At 50.5% G+C, this 20,207-nt stretch overlaps 1 protein-coding gene and 1 non-coding gene across 10 annotated transcripts; one reads left to right on the forward strand and one right to left on the reverse strand.

Annotated features, from left to right (window-relative positions):
* The first annotated feature begins 1,785 nt into the window (after positions 1 to 1,785).
* CARD19 (caspase recruitment domain family member 19) lies at positions 1,786 to 17,316 on the forward strand. Of its 9 annotated transcripts, none has more exons than XM_088838138.1 (8): positions 1,786 to 1,860; positions 4,725 to 5,037; positions 12,619 to 12,705; positions 13,510 to 13,729; positions 15,065 to 15,222; positions 16,402 to 16,461; positions 16,706 to 16,777; positions 17,045 to 17,316. In XM_088838138.1, the coding sequence occupies exons 2-8, from the start codon at positions 4,995 to 4,997 to the stop codon at positions 17,158 to 17,160; spliced, it is 756 nt and encodes a 251-aa protein (XP_088694264.1). In that variant the 5' UTR covers positions 1,786 to 1,860; positions 4,725 to 4,994; the 3' UTR covers positions 17,161 to 17,316. The 9 variants fall into 9 exon arrangements, with proteins under 9 accessions (XP_088694264.1, XP_088694266.1, XP_088694263.1 ...); XM_088838137.1 differs by lacking the exon at positions 1,786 to 1,860 and adding an exon at positions 2,070 to 2,357; XM_088838139.1 differs by lacking the exon at positions 1,786 to 1,860 and adding an exon at positions 2,074 to 2,357 and having other exon boundaries at positions 12,609 to 12,705.
* LOC148777405 (small nucleolar RNA SNORA27) lies at positions 10,997 to 11,123 on the reverse strand. The gene has a single exon (XR_016037944.1). It is a non-coding gene; the product is annotated as a small nucleolar RNA SNORA27 (small nucleolar RNA).
* Positions 17,317 to 20,207: the final 2,891 nt, after the last annotated feature.

Here is a 20,207-nt window from a genome sequence, read left to right on the forward strand (position 1 = left end):
TTGCCAGTTATGCTTTATTCAGACACTTTAGTGAAGACTATAGACTCTCAGCTCCGAGAAATTGTTCTGTGAATGAATAATATTGCCTGCCATATCAGTAAACATAAAAAGATGCTGTAGCCATCAGTCATTACCACTGACCCGTATGGGTATGATGAGAACTGGGAACTCAGGATGCAGACAAATAGGCTGCCCCTCCCCCAAGCCCTCAGCAACTGCAGCCACTCCCATCAATACAGGGCTCAGCATGGGAAAGAAAAGGATCATGGCCATAGATAGCTAAGGTGTATATAAAAGGGATGATTTCATTGAACCCAAACTCTTGCATCTTCCCATATAAAGAAAAGCGATAAATTCATCAACTTGAGATACCTGGTTTTCTTTATTAAACAGTAAACTTTTGATGTTTCAACTATCTGGTCTTCCTTGCAAAACTTCTATATATCCTGGCTCTTCCCTTACCTCTTTGGAGAAGTCCTTCAGAGCTATCTGAGAGGCTACCTCCCAGTAATGAAGTCCTTAGAAAAAGTTTGGCAGATAAAACAGAGCTCAGTTTTCAGTTGACTGTTTCAAAGTTAAGAAGGAACCAGGATACACAGGAATTTTTCTAAAAGAAAAGAAACCCACAAAGAAACTAAAAAACCCATGCAGTTGAACATCTAAAGATAATTAATTACAAAAACAGACAGTTCAAGTTAATGATCTTAGTGCTTTACTATCTTTGGGAAGATGCAAGAACGTGGGTTCATTGAAATTATTCCTTGCGTACACATCTCAACTATCTGAGGCCAGTATCTTGTTTTTCTCCATCCTGAATTCCCCTCAAAGCGAGTGGTACAGAGGCAAATGGCTTAATAGTGGGTATCATTTACCTTTACTGGGATGGCAGGCAACATTTTTTGTCTGCAGAGTCATGACCCAGCAAGAATGATGCAGAGTAATGCGGGGGTCAGGCCAGTTCCACTCGTGGGCAGGATGCCGCCTCCCTCTGGGAGGACAGCGCCCTAGGACCTGGAGCAGGCCTGGACTTCCTCTATCACCCCGAGGTCATGTTACACAATCTTCCTGTCCAAGGTAGGTGCTGTCCCCCACAGCTTAGGATAGGCCCCGCCTGGACTGCAAGGAGATCCAACCAGTCAATCCTAAAGGAAATCAGTCCTGAATATTCATTGGAAGGACTGATGCTGAAGCTGAAACTCCAGTACTCTGACCACCTGATGCGAAGAACTGACTCACTAGAAAAGACCCTGATGCTGGGAAAGATTGAAGGCCAGAAGAGAAGGGGCCGACAGAGGATGAGATGGTTGGATGGCATCAATGACTTGATGGACATGAGTTCGAGTAAGCTCTGGGAGTCGGTGATGGACAGGGAAGCCTGGCGTGTTGCAGTCCATGGGGACACGACTGAGCGACTGAACTGAACCGAACCACTCCAGTAAGCATCCTCCAGTTCCCTCATGGGAGAGGGGAACGCGGTGTTGGGGGAGGGGCTGCGGCGCGGAAAGCAGAAGCACCGCTGACTGTGCTGCGAAGAGCTCAACCACGTCTATAGTCTCGCCGGCCCACCAGGCCAAGACCCGGCTGGACCAGAGCATGCCCAAGGTGGAGCCAGGACTGGGAGGAGCGCGTGGGCTACAAACGAAGCTGAGCCAGAGTTGGGGTGGGGCTCGAGTGAGGGGAGGGGCTCAGGACTGCGCAGCGACGTAGCCAGCGCCGAGGGGGCGGAGCTAGAATGGTGGTGTTTGGCGTCAGGATACGGAGGTGATTTAGCCCAGGGCAGCGGGGGCGGAGCTGAGTGAGGGGCGGAGCTGAGGGCACCTCCTGTGGGCGGGAGAGAGGCTCAAGGCTTTCGGAGGCCCGGTAACTAATGAGGACCGAGCGAGGGGCGGGGTTCAGGGCTGTGGTCGCGACCTGGTTAACGTCGGCAAGGGTGGGGCTCAGTGAGGGCAGGGTTTAGAGCCCTGGCGTTGACAAAGACTAGGCCCTGGATTCCCGGAAGGGCGGACCCAGCGCGGGGCGGGGCTAAGGGCTCAGCGCGGGGCGGGGCTAAGGGCTCAGCGGCGTCCGTAGCCAGCGCGTTCGGAAGCTGGGCTGCAGGGAAGGCTGGGGGTTTTAGACCCCGCGGCAGCGCCGCCGACGCCATGGGCGGGGCCTAGCGGGAAGGGGCGGGCTCAGTGAGGGCGGGGTTAGAGCTTAGCCGAGAGGATCCCAGGGGCGGGGCCCACCGGGAAAAAGCGGGCCGGAGCCGGAGGCGGTCACCCGGGCCCACGGGCAACGCGGGGACAGCCACACGGGCTGACAGCGGCAGGGGGACGGGTCGGGTCGGCCGAATGCACGGCGTGCCGCCGCCATGACAGGTGAGCGCGGTCCGGGGTCGTGCCTGCCATGCGGGGACAGGCACGCGGCCACGGTGGCGCGTAGGGTCCGAGTGTCCCGATACCACTCCTCGCTGCGACGGCGAGTGACCTTGCCCGTGACTGCGTGCCCTGTCGACAGGACGACGGCAGAGCGGCGCGCGGCCCAGGGCTGGGTTCTTTGGGGGCGAGGCCAGGCCGGGTCCGGGAGGGTGCTTGGGGGCGGGGGCCATGGACAAGCTCTGGAGAGTTCTGGTGGGCAAAGCCACGTCATGCCCTGGAGGCTTCTGAGCGTTAGAGGCCGAGCCTTGGCGTGTTCTGTGCTGTGAGGCCAGGTCAAGCCATGGAACGTTCTAGTGGGCGGGGACCAGGTCTTGGGTGACTCCAGGAGGGCAGGGGCCGACATTTGTCTGCAGGTGGGGAGCTGCTGGGGTGAGGATCTGTGGCCTGGCACTGGGAGGTGAAAGTAAAATTGGTGGTAAGGAATACTCTCTGGGGTTCTACTGTGCTTCTATCAGGAGATATAGAGACTCCTGATAGAAGGCTGTGTCTTCTATTAGGAGTCCCCTGAGGAGTCTGCCCAACAGGTGTTGCCTTCCTGGGCAGTGTGTGGTACCTGTGGGACTCTGGTATCTCCCAGGCTGCACCCCTTGTCCAGGGACAGGCCCGAGGGAATCTTGCACACAGACTCTGTCTCCCAAGGCTTTGTGCCTCATCTGGACTGCCCCAGCCCCTCCAGCTTTTTTTTTTTTCCCCCAGAATGCAGTCCCCAGCCCAGCCATCCTCCAAGGGCCTCTCTGGAATGGGGACCCACCAACTACCTTTCTGATCCTGAGCAGAGTGACCCTGCTCTGTGGACCTTTCCTTGTAGGAGAAGCTCCATGAGAGTAACAGGCTGGTGAGAGTCCATGACAGTGTAATCAGGGAGTTTGGTGGCTTCTAGAAGCATACCTTATTTTCAGGGAATGCTTCTGAGGTAAAAGACACCTAGGGTGACCCACAGGGTCTGGGAGCCCCTCAAGTCCCTGTTCTCTCCCTAGCTGTCACTGGAGTCCCAGCCTAAGTCCCACATACAAGTAAGACTTCATGGGCAGGAACCTGGTGATTTCCAGGACACCAGTGTACCAGCCTAAGCCAGAAGAGACCCCAGGTACTACTCACTCCCCTGTTGTCTCTCTGAACTGTTTTTATCTGTGGCTGCTATTTCTGAGTAAAGTTGATCCTCTGACCTAGGGTTTCAAATGTGACAGTTTTAAATATGTGGATTTTTTTCGATGCATACATACTATTGCCTGACCTGAGGTTAGCTGAATTCTCAGATGCAAAATTATGGATACGAAGGACTGACTGTAAAGTAATGTTTGGATTTTTGACTCCTCAGGGTCTGTCCCCCAACCCCCTCAGGGTTCAAAGGTCTACTGTACCTACTGTGCATCTGGCCCTGCATCAGGTGCTTGCTACTCAGGCCTGCTGTATGGGGAAATACGGAATATCTCTGTGTGTGAATGAGGAAACAAAGACTGAGCTTGGGCAGGTGCCCTAGACTGCTGGGGCAGTCAGTGGCAGAGCCAGGACTAGACCTTCCCCAGGCCCACCAGTCCCCATTCTCCCTACTGTCTCTGTGTCCTGGGCCTCTAGAGAGACCCCATCTCTCAGAGCCCTTCATTTTGGGGATGGGGAACTAGGGCCCAGAGAGTACAGGCCTGGGAGGGCCAAATGAACAGGCCTGCAAGGCTGTAGGTCCCAAGTTCCTGGCTTACTGTCTCCATGCACCAATAGCAACCTGTCTTGTTCTGGGGCCTTTACGAAGGGTCGCAGAGTGAGCGTGTGGAGCCTGATGCATCTGTGCAGGGCACACACTGACCAAGTATCACTGTAGCAATTAGTGTTGCTGCAGAACCAGCCCCTTCTTTGTGGTGTGCTGGGGAGTGGGCCGTCGCAGCTCCATGCCTGAGGCCAGGTTGGACACTGGGACAGGAGGGGATTCTGGGAGATTCAGTTTGGGAGGGGAGGTTGAGGCCCAAGCATCTGGACTTTGATGGGGGTGGTGGTGGGTGGGGAACTCAGGAAAGTCTCTTGAGGGGAGGACAGTGAGTGTGAGTTAGCCAGGTGGAAACCATAGGGAGAGGTGTTCTTGTCCTTGGGAGTCTGAGGCAGAATGCTGCAGTTGGGCACTGCTGTGCAGGGTTGGCTCAGGGGCTGGGAGACCTGGTGAGGGCAAGCGAGGCCAGCTCCCACAGGGCCTCCAGTGCCAGGTCAGGCTAACAGGTTGGCCAGCCTAACCATGCTTGTGGTGCCCGTAGGGCAAGATGATGGGGGAGGGGGACTTCCATGGTCACACAGTGGATAAGAATCCACCTGTCGATGCAGGGGACACAGGTTTGATCTTTGATCTGGGGAGATTCAACGTGCCACGGAGCTTCTAAGCCCGTGTACCACAACTACTGAGCCTGTGTTCTGGAGCCCACGAGCCTCAGCTACCGAGCCCATGTGCCGCAGCTGCTGAAGTCCACCTGCCCTAGAGCCTGTGTTCTGCAACAAGAGAAGCCACTACAGTGAAGCGTAGCCCCTGCTTGCCACAACTAAAGAAAGCCTGCATGTAGCAGTGAAGACCCAGTGCAGCCGAAGAAAAAAGCGACGATGGGGGAGGTTGGGCTTAGCAAAGGTTGCTGGCGAAGGTCTGGTGAGTTTTTATGCCAGAGCATTCCTCTTCCTCCTTCCTGTAAAACCTATCTGGGACTGTCACTTGGGACCAAACTGGTTTCCTTTCTTGTGCTTTGTCATGCCTGTGAATGGCCACCAGGGTGTGGTTTGTGTGCACAGCCACAGGAAGCACAGGGCACGGCAGAGCCCAGAGCTGTGGTCCCCAGGCTATGCCGTTATGCCAAGTGACTCACAGCTCCAGTCAGTGGAGGCCCCCCTGGCTAGCAGCCTGCAGGGTGGGAGGAGCCACTGCAGAAGTGCTGGTCACTGTCCACTGACAGCCCTTGCCCTGAGCCTTGGACCTATGTCCATCCGTTCCCAAACTCTTCAGTGAGTGCTTAGTGTGTGCCAGCCCTATGCACAGGTGCACACCCTGGCAGCACTGGGCAAGACAATCCATGGCTTGGTCAAAAGCAGACATGATGCAGCTAAATTGCATCATTAATTAGTAGATGGATCAAAGAGGCAGAAATGGGCCCCAGCGCTGTGCCTGGGTCCTGAACTCAATCCATAACTCTCCAGCTGATTGAGGTCTTAAACAGGTACCTTATCTACCTATTGTGCTTCAGTTTCTCCTTCTGAAAATGAGGGTAGTGGTCATGCTTGTGTAGCAGAGCTGATGTGAGAATGATGATGCATAGAGCTCTCAGAATGCCCAAGCATGGGTCCCAGTCCATGAACTATGGTCAGTATTATATCAGAGAGGCTACAGGTGATGAAGCCAGGTGGTCAGGAGGGTCCTGCCACGTGCTGGTGACAGGTGTCTCTGCATCCCTGTCCATGGCTTCTTTACCACGTTGGAGCTGCTGACAACTCTGTCTTCAAAATATACTTTCAGAGACTGGGAGAATCAAAAGTTAGAAATTCTTATTCTAGGGGGAATAGACCATCCAGGAGGAGGTAGCATCAGGAGAGAGATGAGAAGGTAAACGATCTATTGAGTTGGGCCCATGGAAGAAATCAGGAGGAGGCCCCACTTGTTCCAACTCAATGACCCTATTTTTTAAAAAATCAACTTTATTGAGTTAGTGTTTACTTATAAATACACTCATTTTTAGTGAAGAATTCTCTTAAGTTTTGACAAACGTATATACTCATGGAACGACTAGCCCAGGCCAAGTCAACATGGAGCGTTTCTGTCACTCCAGAAAGTCCTTCATGCTCCTTTCCAGTGAACACCACCCAGTCCAAGAATTCGTCGCCTTTCTGTGACTGTCCTTTTCGTCTTTAAAATTCAACAATGGAGGGTTTCCCTGGTTGCTTAGTGGTGAAGAATCTGCCTGTCGATGCAGGAGACATGGGGTTTTATCCCAGATCTGGGAAGATCCCACAAACTGCAGAGCAGCTCAGCCCTTGTGCCACAACTATTGAGCCTGTGCTCTAGAGCCTGGGAGCTGCAACAGCTGAGCCCCGTGCACCCTAAAGCCCATGCTCTGCAACAGGAGAAGCCATTGCAATGAGAAACCTGGGTACTGCAACTCGAGAGTCGCCCCTGCTCACCACAACTGGAGGAAAGCCCTCACAGCAATGAAGACCTAGCACAGCTAAAAATAAAATAGATAAAATTTTAAAAGAAAAGGAAAATTCAACAATGGGATTTCCAAATAGTATTTCTTATTAATTACTAGAATTTATTTTGGAGCATTTTTAGTTTATAGACAATCGAGCAGATAGCACAGAGGGCTCCCCCAACCACGTTTCCTCTGTTATTAATATCTTGCATTTGTATGGTTGTTATCTTAATAAGCCAATAGTGATATAGTATTAGTAATTTCAGTTGTTTCTAACTAATGTCCATATTAATATAATGGTTCATTCCTTGTCTGTACACTGTATGAGTTTTGACAAATTCACGATGTCTGGTACCACAATTATAGTATCATACAAGAAGTTTTACTGGCTTAAACATCTTCTCTGCTCCATCCATTTATCCCTCCCTCTTCCATAACCCTTGGCAACCATTGATCTTTTTACTGTCTCCATTGTTTTGCATTTTCTAAAATATAGACTTGGAATCATATAGTATATAGCCTTTTCAGATTGGCTTCTTTAACCTTTAACAAAATGCATTTGTTTCCTCAATGTCTTTTTGTAACTTCGTAGGTCTTTTTATCACTGGGTTATATTTCATTGTAATTTATTAAACTGAACCACAGTTTAGTATATTATCCACTTACCTTTATATGTATTTTGTCATTCAGTCGCTAAGTTGTGGCCGACTGTTTGCAAGCTTGCTCAGGCTCCTCTGTCCTCACCTATCCTGGAGTTTGCTCAGATTCATGTCCATTTATATGTATATGTATGGTCAAAAACAGAACATAAAATTTACCATTTTAACCATTTCATTGGGATTAAATATGAGCGACTTCACTTTCACTTTTCACTTTCACACATTGGAGAAGGAAATGGCAACCCACTCCAGTGTTCTTGCCTGGAGAATCCCAGGGACAGGGGAGCCTGGTGGGCTTCCGTCTGTGGGGTCACACAGAGTCGGACACGACTGAAGTGACTTAGCAGCAGCAGCAGCAGCTGTGAAACTATGCATTTCAAGAACTTTTTCATCATCCCAAAGAGAAACTGTACTCATTAAACAAAAACTCCCCTTTCACCCCTACCTGCAGCTCCTGTTAATCACTATGGTACTTTCTTTGTCTTTAGAATTTGCTTATTTTAGATAGTTCATATAGTGGGATAATACATTTGTCCTTTTGTATAGGCTTAACTGGTGGCTCAAATGGTAGAGTCTGCCTGCAATGCAAGACACCCGGGTTTGATCCCTGGGTCAGGAAGATCCCCTGGAGAAGGAAATGGCAACCCACTCTGGTACTCTTGCCTGAAAAATCCCATGGATGGAGGAGCCTTGTGGGTTACAGTCCATGGGGTCACAAAGAGTCGGACACAACTGAGCAACTAACATAACACTTCACTTCATTTGTCCTTTTGTGCCTAATTTATTTCATTTAGCATATTGTTTTCATGGTTCATCCATGTTTTTGAACCCACGTATCAGAATTCTGTTCCTTCTTATGGTTGTATAGTATTCCATCGCATATTTTGTCTATCTGTTCATCTGTCTGTGAACACTTGGGTTGTTTTTACCTTTTGGCTTTTGTGAATAAATGCTACTCTGAACTTGACGCGCACATATCTGTTTGAGTCTCTGCTTTGAATTCTTTTGAGGGTATACCCAGGAATGGGATTGCAGATGTATTTAACTTTTTGAGGACCAGCCATACTGTTTTCCATAGTAGCTGCACCATTTTACCTGCCCACCAGGGGTGCGTGAGAGTTCCAGTTTCTCCTCATCCTCATATTCATATTCCCTCTCTCCATATATTTATTTTACCCTAATGAGTATGAAATGGTATCTTATTGTATTTTGACTTGCTTTTTGCTAATGACTAGTGATGTTGAGCATCTTTTCATGTACTTAGCAGTCATTTGTCCACCTTTGGAGAAATACCTGTTCAAGTATTTTGCTCATCATTGTGTTGGTTATTTTGTAGGATTTTTTTGTTGTTGAGTTGTAGGAGTTCTTTTTATATTTTCTCTCTTTCTATATATATTAACCCCTAATCAGATATATGCTTTGCAAATATTTTCTCCCATTCTATGGATTGTCTTTTCACTTTTTTTTTTTTTTACTCAAAATAGGGTTAATTTCTGGACTTCCTAGTCTATTACATTGGTCTATATGTCAGTACCACAGTTTTCATTCCTGTAGCTTTGTAGTAAATTTTGAAATGAGGAAGTGTGAATCATCCACTTTGTTCTTTTTTCAGGATTGTTTTGGCTGTACAAGTCCCTTGAGATCCCATATGAATTTTAGGATGAAAAAAAGACAAAAAAAGATTTATTGCAGTTTGGATAGGGGTTCCGTTGAATTCCTGGATCACTTTGGGTAATATTGTCATCTTCACGATATTAAGTCTTCCAGCCGATGGACATGGAATGTCTTTCCATTTATTTGTATCTTTTAGCATTTCTTTGAGTAGTGTTTTGTAGATCAGTGTACAAGTCTTCCATCTCCTTGGTTAAATTTATTTCTAAGTGTTTTATTCCTTTTTTAAATTTTAAGAGTTCAGCTTTTTATTGAACGTGTCACTGAAGAGGTTTAGTCAAAAAGACCAAAGGCCATGTCATCATTAGACTTTTCAGATTCTTATTTCTTTGCCTCTGCTTTCTTCTCAGCTAGGGCAGCAGTGGTGAAGAGGATTGGACCTACTGCTGGTGCAGTGCCAGCTGCTAGGGACAGATCCACCAGCCCCCCATGTGGCAGATGAGGCTCCCAATGTTGACACTGGCCAAAGTCTTTGCAAACAAGCCTGGCCAGAAAGGGTCAATATTTATACAGGCTGCTTTAAGGAGGGCACTGATTTTGTTGTTGTTGGCTGCACTGGGTCTTCATGGCTGCATGCGGGCTTTCTCAATATGTTGTTGTTCAGTTGCTAAGTCATGTCCAACTCTTTTCGACCTCATGGACTGTAGCATGCCAAGCTCCCCTGTCCTCCATTCTCTCCCAGAGTTTGCTCAAATTCATATGCATTGAGTCAATGATGCTATCTAACCATCTCATCCTCTGCCAGCCCCTTCTCCTTTGCCTTCAGTCTTCCCCAGCATCAGTACCTTTTCCAATGAGTCAGCTCTTTGCGTCAGGTGGGCAAAGTATTGGAGCTTCAGCATCGGTCCTTCCAGTGAACTTTCAGGGCTTATTTCCTTTAAGATTGACTGGTTTGATCTCCTTGCAGTCCAAGGAATTTTCAAGAGTCTTCTCCAGTACCAAATTCGAAAGCATCAGATCAATACTTAGCCTTCTTTATGGTCTAGTTTTCACATCCATACATGACTACTGGAAAAACCATAGCTTTAACTAGGTGGACCTTTGTTGGCAAATGATGTCTCTGCTTTTTAATATGCTGTCTAGGTTTCTCATAGCTTTTCTTCCAGGGAGCAAGGATTTTTAAATTTCATGGCTACAGTCACCATCCACAGTGATTTTAGAGCCCAAGAAAATTAAATCTGTCATGGCTCCCACTTTTTCCCCTTCTGTTTGCTGTGAAGTGATGGGACTGGATGCCATGGTCTTAGTTTTTTGAATGTTGAGTTTCAAGCCAGCTTTTTCACTCTCCTCTTTCACCCTCATCAGGAGGCTCTTTAGTTCCTCTTCACTGTCTGCCCCTCGAGTGGTGTTATCTTCATATCTGAGGTTGTTGATATCTCTCCCAGCGATCTTGGTTCCAGCTTGTGATGCATCCAGCGCAGCATTTCACATGATGTCCTCTTCATTCACGTTAAGCAAGCGTTAAATAAACAGTGTTTCCGTTAAACAAGGGGGCAGCATACAGCCTGTCGCAGTCCTTTCCCAGTTGTGAACCAGTCAGTTTTCCTGTCCTGTTTTAATTGTTGCTTTTTGACCCACATACAGGTTTCTCAGGAGACGGGTAAAGTGGTCTGATATTCCCATTTCTTTTAAGAACTTTCCATAGTGTGTTGTGATCCACACAGTCAAGGGCTTTAGCATAGTCAGTGAAGCAGAAGTAGATGTTTTTCTGGAATTCCCTTGCCTTCTCTGTGAGCCAGTGAATGTTGACAATTTGATCTCTGATTCCTCTGGTTTTTTCTAAACCCAGCTTGTACATCTGGAAGTTCTCATTTCACATAGTGCTGAAGCCTAGCTTCAAGGATTTTGAGCATAACCATGCTGGCATGTGAAATGAGAGCAACAGTAGAGTAGATTACAGGTTCTTTGGCCTTGCTCTTCTTTCAGATTGAATTGAAAACTGACCTTTTCCAGTACCATGGTCACTGCTGAGTTTTCCAAATTTGCTGACATATTGAATGCAACACTTTAAAATCCTTTAGGATTTGAAATAACTCAGCTGGACTTCTGTCACCTCCACTAGCTTTGTTTGTAGTAATGCTTTTTTTTTTTTCTTTTACATTGTTTCCTCTGACAGGTTATAAGACAGACATCCAGTTTGCCTGAATTTTAAAAGGTTATTTCCTTTGCCCCACTTGAATGACCAATGAAGACATAAGTCCAGTTGGCAGAGTGAAAGGGGGTGTTTAGTAATGCTTCTTAAGGCCCACTTGACTTCACAATCCAGAATGTCTGGCTCTAGATGAGTGACCATGCCATCATGATTATCTGGGTCATTAAAGCCTTTTTTGTATAGTTCTTCTGTGTATTCTTGCCATTTCTTCTTAATCTCTTCTGCTTCTGTTAGGTCCTTATACCGTTTCTGTCCCTTATCGTGTCCATCTTTGCGTGAAATGCTCCCGTGATATCTCCAGTTTTCTTGAAGAAATCTCTAGTCTTCCCATTCTGTTTGTTTTCCTCTGTCACTTTGCACGTTCCTTTAAGAAGACCTTCGTATCTGTCCTTGCTGCTCTCTGGAACCCTGCACTCACTCGGGTACATCTTTCCCTTTCTCCCTTGCATTTCGCTTCTCTTCTTTCCTCAGCTATTTGTAAGGTCTCCTCAGACAACCACTTTGCCTTCTTGCGTTTCTTTTCTCGATGCGTATTTCTCAACACTTTTATTTTTGACACTTTTGGTAACCAAATGTGTGTGGGGGGGTTTCCTCTGTCAAGCAGTTTTCCAGTTCTTTGGTGGACACCAACTGGGTGTCCTATAAATTTAACTCAATTCTTACACCATCTGTCTGGAGAGTGTCAGATCCCATAGGTTCACTTTAGGCTCAGTCCCACAAGATTGCCCCCACTTGAAATGCCAGCCCCCAGTCCAGGCTGCCACCTGTGCTTCTAACTGACTGGCTATAAATCAGAGTTCCCCTGAATGTCATTTGCTAGAGCAGTTCACAGAACTCAGGAAAACACTTACTATTCACGGTTTGTTACAAAGGATATTTCAAGGATACAAGTGAGCATCCAGGTGGAAGAGATGCATAGGGCAAAATATGTGAGAAGGGGCATGGAGCCTCCATGCTCCTCCCAGGCACCTCCATGCATTTGGTAACTGGGAGGTGCTCCAAACCCCGCTTTGGTGGGAGGGAAGGTTATGGAGGCTTCCTTAGGTAGGCATGACCTTCCCTGGTGGCTCAGCTGGTAAAGAATCTGCCTGCAATGCGGGAGATCTGGGTTCGATCCCTGGGTTGGGAAGATCCCCTGGAGAAGGGAAAGGCTATCCAGTCCAATATCCTGGCCTGGAGAATTCCATGGACTGCACAGTCCATGGGGTTGCAAAGAGTAGGACACGACTGGGTGAATATATATTTCTTACTGTAAATCACAGTATCACAAATCTGTCAGTCTGTGTCTTTTGATTAGAGAGTTTAATCCATTTACATTTAATTACTGAGAAGGGACAGCTTTTCTACCTTTTTGCTGTTTGTTTTCTGTATGTCTTTTAGCTTTTTTGTCCTTCATTTCTTCCATTACTTCATTTTGTGTTGATTTTCTGTAGTAACACATTTTGATGTTCTTTTGTATATATTCCATGGACATTTTCTTTGTGGTTACCATGGGGGTTATGTTTAATATTGTAAAGTTACAGCTGTCTAATTTGAATGGATACCAGCTTAACTTCAGTTCCATACAGAAACTCCTCCTATGCAGCTCTGCCTGCCCGCGCACCAACCCCCCACCCCTGGGTCCACCAGGAAACAGGACAAGCTACCTCACATAGGTAAGGTGGTGCACTTGTTCAGGTAGCCAGGGCTGCAGGGACTTGGGACCCTTCCTCAGATTCTTTGCCATCTGCCCACCAACTTCTCCCCATCCACTCCCTGCCTTTAAAAGCTTGTCATTCTAAGGGACATTCTTAATGGGAAAGATAGTGTAATAGTGATGTTTTAATGATGATTCTGAAAGAAAAAAACAAAAGGAAAAGCATTTTCCAGCCTCCTGGGTAGCAGGCATATTGGTCTGCTGTTTGTGGCAGCTTCCCAAGGCCTTGCAGATACTATCTGGTTCCCATGCCAGCTAAAAGTGGCCAAGCCACTCTAAACCCTGTCCCGTCTGTGTGTCTCCTGTCCCCATGACAACAGTGGCTGTAGGAGCTTTGGAGTTGGGCCTTCTCTGTGCTTCTGTGTCCTTCCTCAGGCCTGGCTATTTCCAGAGAGCACTGGGGGACCCCGCAGACAGCAGACTCTTCACCCTTCTGAGTGTTTTTGTGATAAGCTCTCAGGCATGAAGAGAGGAGGAGCCAGAGGCTCTGCTCTGCTTTTGAGCACTCTGTACCTGTATCACTGTACCCACCCACCGCACTGTTTTGCAAGAGGACTGGCATGACATGGGGGAATTCTGGGCTGTGCATGAGTTGGGATGTCAGCAGTTGTCCAGAGGCTTACAGCTGGTAGACCTCTTGGTGGGCATGGGACCTTACTGTGAGGAGTCCCTGCCATGGCTGTGTCATGGTGTGTGGGACTCGATACCCGCTCCTTGGGCTGTGCTGGCTCATGTCCTTCTGGGTTCTCTGCTTCTGTTTCAGAGCAAACCTACTGTGATCGCCTAGTCCAGGACACTCCTTTCCTCACCAGCCTCGGACGCCTAAGTGAGCAGCAGGTGGACAGGATTATCCTCCAGCTAAACCGCTACTATCCCCAGATTCTCAGCAACAAGGACGCAGAAAAGGTGCCAAGGAACCTGAGGCTGCTCTCCCATCCCTTCCTCTCTGGGCTGGGAGAAGCGGGGGGCAGGACAGCTTGGAGGTGAAAACCTATCTCCTTGGGGTGACCTTGGGCCTAGAACATCAGCTTTTTGAGCTTTAGTCTCTTTAGATGTCATCAGAACTTTTAGCCGCTTTCAGAAATGCTGGAGGATCACAGGAGATGTGTGATAACATGAGACAGAGCTGGGAGGGGGAACAGGGGAGTACCAGGGTGGGAGGGGAGCAGGGATTCCAGACTCACTGTACCAAGTCCTGCAGAACTCTTCACTCAGCATCTTCCAGAAGTTCAAAATGGGCAATCGTTTTGGGTGTGATCTGGCCCGTCCTGTTCGGGGACACTGGATGAGAGTGGGTGGTCCTTGTGCACCCCACCCACTTCTCTGGCTCCCTTGTGGCACTGGGGGTGGGTGCCAGAGACTAGCTGGGGCTCTGGGGCACATGACCTGCCTCCCAGCTGGATGACAGAGTGAGCCCTTCTCCTCTTGGGGCCACGTACAGGGCTCTCTAGAGGGTTGAGGCCTCTCCAGGGGACAGATGATATTGATCCTCGACAGAGCTAGAATCCACCCACACCCTGCTACTGGCTTAGATGCTTGTTGTGTTATAAAAGTAGTCCAGTAAGTTAAAAAGTAGGGGTCAGAAAAGTCTAATATGCAATCACTATTTTAAAAAATTTTGAAAAGCTTCAGATGTTTACATGAGAAAAAGGAAACTCCTCCACACATACCCCACCATGGTTCCTTTCCTCATAGGTACCCATGGTTTCTGCTGCACACCTGCCTTTGCTTTGCAGTTTCTGTACTTTTGTGGTTCAACTCTAGTTTCTTGTAGAATGGTCCGCCACCACCAGGTGGCAGCACCAGGCCATAGCCTCCATGTTCTGGGGGTCAGTGCAAGTACCCTGTCCATTGACCTTTACAATCACATATTTTTCAGTCAGCCATATCGAAAAAGCCACCTTTTTTTTCTCCTTAACCCTTGATGTATTTTTTAAAACTTGAATCACATTCCTGTAGAATATGAACTACTAGAAGTTATCATTTATTCCATTATCTTGAAGGTTCCCTATAATGATCGTACCATGTGGGTTTATTATTTCCTTTTTTACATGTGGGAAAACCAAGTTAGCAAGCCGCTAAGTTTCCACACTTGGAATAATGTCACCACCATATTTCTTGGTGACCTGTCTAGGCTCCAGTGGGAGTGCAAGGATTAGTGGCCATGTAGCACAGTCCTGGACACTGCATGGGGAGTCTTTGCAATTACTACCTCCCCATGGGTGTTCCAGCCACTAAGGTGGCATCACAGCCATTGAGAAGGCTGGGGCTGGGGGGTAAATCCAGAGTCCTCCAGCCTGATCTCGTTCCTCCTCCAGTTCCGGAACCCCAAGGTGTCTCTGCGAGTGCGTCTCTGCGACCTCTTGGGCCACCTGCAGCGGAGCGGTGAGCGGGATTGCCAGGAGTTCTACCGGGCCCTGTACATCCACGCCCAGCCCCTGCACAGCTGCTTGCCTAGCCGGCACGCCCTGCGTAAGTGCGTGTCCCAGCCCCCTGACCTTGGCATCTCCTTGCCCAGCCCTTCACCAGAGACAGCCCTCTGGTTGTGTCTTGTGTGACCCTAGAGAGCGTAGAGAGAGTATTTCCAACAACACAGATGTCTCTGTCCCCAAGGCTCCCTGTCTCGTCTCTCCACGCCACTGTGTGTGTCTGTCTCCCTTTTTCTTGTGCTGTTTCTTACACGAAAGTGTCTTGTGCGTGTAGTTCTGCCCTTTCCTCTATAATCTAATGAACCTGGGAATCCTTACCCTTCTGATCAGAACTGGCTCACAGCTGTAGGCTATACCAGCCTCGAGTGAACTGCCTCCCACGACAGAGGTTGTATCTACTTTCACCCAGGTGGATCCTCACGGTGTGGGTGTACAACAGTCTCTGGCACAGGTGGCTGGTCCAGGACAATGTGTTTTGGTTTAGAAGTGCCAGCCCATGGCCCAGCAGACTTGAAAGGGATCCTCTGAGCTGCCAGGATGGGTACAGGGAAGGCCCAGGTAGGGACGGCAGCTCAGTCTTGAAGCCTCTGCACCCAGGTCCCCAGGGGGAGTGGCTACTGTTCCTACAATCCTCACATGAAAGGCTGGAGGCCGTGAGGGAAGAGGTGGCTCACCTCCGGCCACTCAGCTGGACCAGGGGCCCCAAGGACAGGCTGGCAGGCCTGGGCCCTGAGCTGCGGCATGGAACGGTCCTGTCACCCCAGCTGTCAGGACCATACAGCCCTGCCTGGAGTCAGGGACCTTCCAGGGTGCCCTCAGGGTTATCACGGAGCTGGTTGATTGGGGAGCCCCGGGGGGTCTGGGGAAAGAGAGCGCCCTCCCCTCACTCAGCATCAGCAGACTCTGGACAAGCAGGTGTTTGCACTGTTGGGTGCCTTGTGGTTGCCAGGGAACAGTGAAATCTCCATCCCATGGTCCTCAAGTTCCCAAGAAGTGGACAAAAGGAGAAGACCCCAAACTGTGCAGGGGTCCTTCCCTGGTGCTGACTGCCCTGCCGCCACCACCCCAGACACAGCCTGGAGGGCTCAGCACCTTCACAACCCAAGGGGCCTGGGTGGTCTGCAGGGAGGGGCCTTGGCGGCCCCCTTGGTTTCTCGATGGCAGGCGGGCGACCACCTTACTGCAGCTCCCCCATGACTAACCACGCCCTGTGATTTTGTTTCCAGAGAACTCAGATTGCACAGAGCTAGACTCGGGCACCGCAAGCCGTGAGCTCAGTGACAGGGGTAACCACCTCCCACATCCCTTTTCTCTGTCCCTTGACCCAGGGCTCCACCTCTGTCTCGGGGGCTTCTCATTCCAAGTTGGGTTCCGTTCCTGGCTGCCCATTGGACAGACCCCCTTAGGGTGCTCGCTAGGGGTATCCCTGCCTGGCTGACCCCAGCACAGGGTGTGAGCCTGTCCTCAAGCCTCCAGACCCCTCCCTACCCTTCAGGGCTCGGGGAGCTGCTCACGTGTATTTCTCCCCAGGACCTGTGGCCTTCCTGACCTGCCTCGGCCTGGCCGCAGGACTGGCGCTTCTCATCTACTGCTGCCCTCCAGGTGGGTGCTGCCTGGCCGGGCCCCCGCCAGCCCTCTCCACATCCTGGGGCTGAGCCCTGCCAGATGGATGGTGGCCCACACCCAAGGCCCCTACTTGTGACCCAGTGTGGCATGCCTGCCGTCGCCTTCCTGCCATGCTGACCTTGTCCAGGTCCTGGGTGGGAGCAGTGCATGGGGACCCCACATCACTCAGGTGTGGGCTGGTAATGCTGCGAGGATGAGAGGAGGTACCTTCTTGAGGAGTTCTGAGACTCCCTTGTCTTCCAGACCCCAAGGTGCTTCCAGGGACCCGGCGTGTCCTGGGCTTCTCCCCTGTCATCATTGACAGGCACGTCAGCCGCTTCCTGCTGGCCTTTCTCACAGATGACTTGGGGGGCCTCTGACTGACCCCAGCCCTGCCCGCCTGCGTGTTTGCTCTCCAGGGGCTGGCTTCTTTCCTAAGTGTTTATTTCTTGCTATTTATAATTTCTGTAATAAGCACTTTACTTTCTTTGTACAGAGATGTTCAACAATATTAAATGTTTGAGTCTCATCCCTTCTCTCAGGAGTATTTTCTAAATGATTCCAATTTAAGACATGACAGCGTCTCTAGCTAAGGTTGATCCTGTGGGTTCTTCATTTCCTGAGTCCAACCCAAGACCCAGGTCCTGCTCAGGCTGCCTTCTCAGACTCCTTTGGGCCTGGGTCTCACCCCTCCATGTGGACTACCCACCCCAAATGTCCCTGGCTGTCCCCCAGTGCCCACTTCCAGATATAACCCTGCCACGTGTCCTGTTCCCTCCTTCTGTGGCCTCCTTCCACTGCTTCTCTCCAGAACTCCCTCCCTTGAACCCTTCTTGCCATCCCTTACCTGGAGCACTGTTGGTCCCCATATCTGCCCCCGCCCATCTCCTCTCTGTCCCAGGCCTCAGCCCCAGGTCTGGAGGATGGACAGGCAAGCCCTCTGCACTGCTCTGTTACCCTTCCTCGGCTCACAGGGCCACCAGGGCCAAAGACAGAGCACCAAGCCCTCTTGGATGTGTACACTCACCCTTCTGTGTCCACAGAGACATTTCCATGACAAGATCTTGAGCCTGGGGCCAGGAGGTGAGACAGATGTGTACACGCTCCCTGGCTGAGGGGACAGGCCCTTGTCCCCAAGGCAGTTACAGGGCTCGTCTCAGAACAAGGGGCTTGTGTGTGGCCAAACCCCAGGCCATTAGTGGAGGGCCATGGAGGGGCACCGGCCAAATGCCTTGTGATGCTCTAGTGCTTGCATGTGTTACTTTGACTCCTCCCAGCAGCCCTGGAAGTGGGGGCTGCTGCCCTTGCTTTCCTGATGAAGCTGAGACTGAAGGGAGAGGTCACTGAGCCAAGAAAGGAGGACCCGGCACGTGAGGGGCTCGACCACCATCCTCATTCCCTTCCTATGGCACGTCCCAGGGAGATACCCCCATCAGCCCTCTTGTCTCTGTCTAGTCACCAGAGCCAACACCCAGTTCCTGGGCCCTGTGAGGCTCCTCAGACCCCACTATCCGGGAGATGGAGCCCCTCCCTCCTGGGGAAGCAATGACCTTGGCTTATGGGTCAGGGACACATATATGGTCAGAGTCTATAAGCGAACAGAAAGTCTTATCCCTGATCCCAGGTGGAGAGGAGGTTGAGAAAGAAAAAAAGAGCCCACAGAACCCTCCGGGACTTAAGAGATGAAAAGTGTAATTTGCCATTTGAAGTCTTGGGCTCTGGCTCCTCATGCCCTCCCCTAACGGCCTGGGGGAGCCCCTTGTTGGCCCCACACAGCCCCTTGTTCGCAGAGCCGAGCCCTGTAACTGCTTGGGGAGAAGGGCCTGTCTCCTCAGCCAGGGAGCTTGTACCCATCTGTCTTACCTCCTGGCCTCAGGCTTAGGATCTTATCATAGAAACGTCCCTGTGGACACAGAAGGGTGAGTGTTCACATCCAGGAGAACTTGGCGCTCTGTCTTTGGCCCTGGGGGCCCCATGAGCCGAGTCCCCACTGCTGGGCCATGGGTGCCCACTGCCCTCCTCCAGGCTATGGCTGCATGGCCCCTGTCCTCTGGGGAGCTCTGTCACCACCCTTGTTACCAGTGAGGGAGCTGAAGCTCAGCGCCCCGGACCACACAGCACCCAAGAGTGCCGTCCCCACGTGCGCGCGCACACATGCACACAGATGTGAGAAGTGTGCACTGTGCTCAGATACACGTGCACGAGGCATGGGCTGCCGGCGCCTGGCCCCTGATGGATTCCTCTCCCCGTTGCCACCCTCTGTCATCTCCTCCCCGCCCAGCCTTTTTCTGGGGCAACAGAAGTATGTCAACCCGAGAATCATCATGTGCTTGCATTTTCCGTAGAGGGTTTCCAGAGGTACCGCTGGCTGACACCAGGAGTGATGCTGCCATTGGGCAGGCCCTCAGGAGGGGTTCCACTCCCGGGTCTCTCAGTCTCTCAAAGTATGTGGGAGGGAAACAAGATGGGAAGCAGAGGGATTAGCTTCATGACGTGGTCTCTGGCCCTCATTCAGTCAGCCTGTGGGTTCATTCACTCATTTGTATGCCCAGTCATTAAAGTGAGGGCCCGGGCATGGGAGAGCCAGGCAGAGGAGCCCTCCTGCCCACCCTGAAGCCCAGGACAGCACGGCTCACCACTAGCTCTTCCATCTCTGCCCTGCCGGTCCTGGGGGTGGGGCGGTGTCTCCAGACTCTGAGCCTTAGTTGACCCATCTACTCAAAGAGACAGGACCCCTCCTTGAGCATGGATATCCTGCGCTGGATAGCACTGCTCCAAGTGCTGTTTCCTGGAAATGACTTCATGAAGTTACCGCTGAAGTTGTGCTAAAGGTGCAGCTAGTGCGTGTTTCTCTGGAATGGACCCTCATTGGGTGAAATGAGCACCCTGAGCCATGTGAGCTGAACAGAGCCCTCAAAGGCTGGAACCACATGAAGGTTCCTCTTGATCTTGACCTGAAGGTTCCTCATTCAGGGTCTAGGGTGAGCAATGCTGAACATATCCACTCCCCTCCCTCCTCAGAGCTGTAAACATGCACTGCACTCCAGGTCTCTTGCAGACAGTGCCCTGGGTAAACTGCTCTTACTGCTGCAGAGAGTGATTGGAGGCCACCTTACTGGCTAGCCATACAGACCAAGGAACTAGTTTCTGGACTTCGAGCTCAGCAGGTAGGAGGTCGGCAGAACCCTAAGGCCAGCACAGCACGTCCTGTCCAGTCTGCAGCCCTCCAATCCACTAAGCAGGTAAGATCCTGATTCCCAGGGGAAGTTGCTTCCTGGGCAGATGCCCAGGCATTACTGATGTCTGTCCTGCTCTCTGACAGACGTGCTTGGGTAAAAGTGACACATGCCCAGTGAAAGTGACAGAACTAGGTAAAGGGCACCACTGGGTAAAGGCGCCAGATGCCTGACTGTAGGTGATAGAGACA

This window comes from Moschus berezovskii, chromosome 7, assembly GCF_049115385.1.
Source record: "Moschus berezovskii isolate FMDL1 chromosome 7, NW_MosBer_1.0, whole genome shotgun sequence".
Taxonomy (NCBI): Eukaryota; Metazoa; Chordata; class Mammalia; order Artiodactyla; family Moschidae; genus Moschus; species Moschus berezovskii.

What these genes read in the sequence shown, in the direction of transcription:
- CARD19 (XM_088838138.1), top strand. Translation starts at nt 4,995, where the DNA reads ATGGGGGAGGTTGGGCTTAGCAAAGGTTGCTGGCGAAGGTCTG. An exon ending in GGACAAGCTACCTCACATAG is followed by an intron (nt 12,706 to 13,509) that starts GTAAGGTGGTGC and finishes CTTCTGTTTCAG; the next exon opens with AGCAAACCTACTGTGATCGC. An exon ending in CATCTACTGCTGCCCTCCAG is followed by an intron (nt 16,778 to 17,044) that starts GTGGGTGCTGCC and finishes CTTGTCTTCCAG; the next exon opens with ACCCCAAGGTGCTTCCAGGG.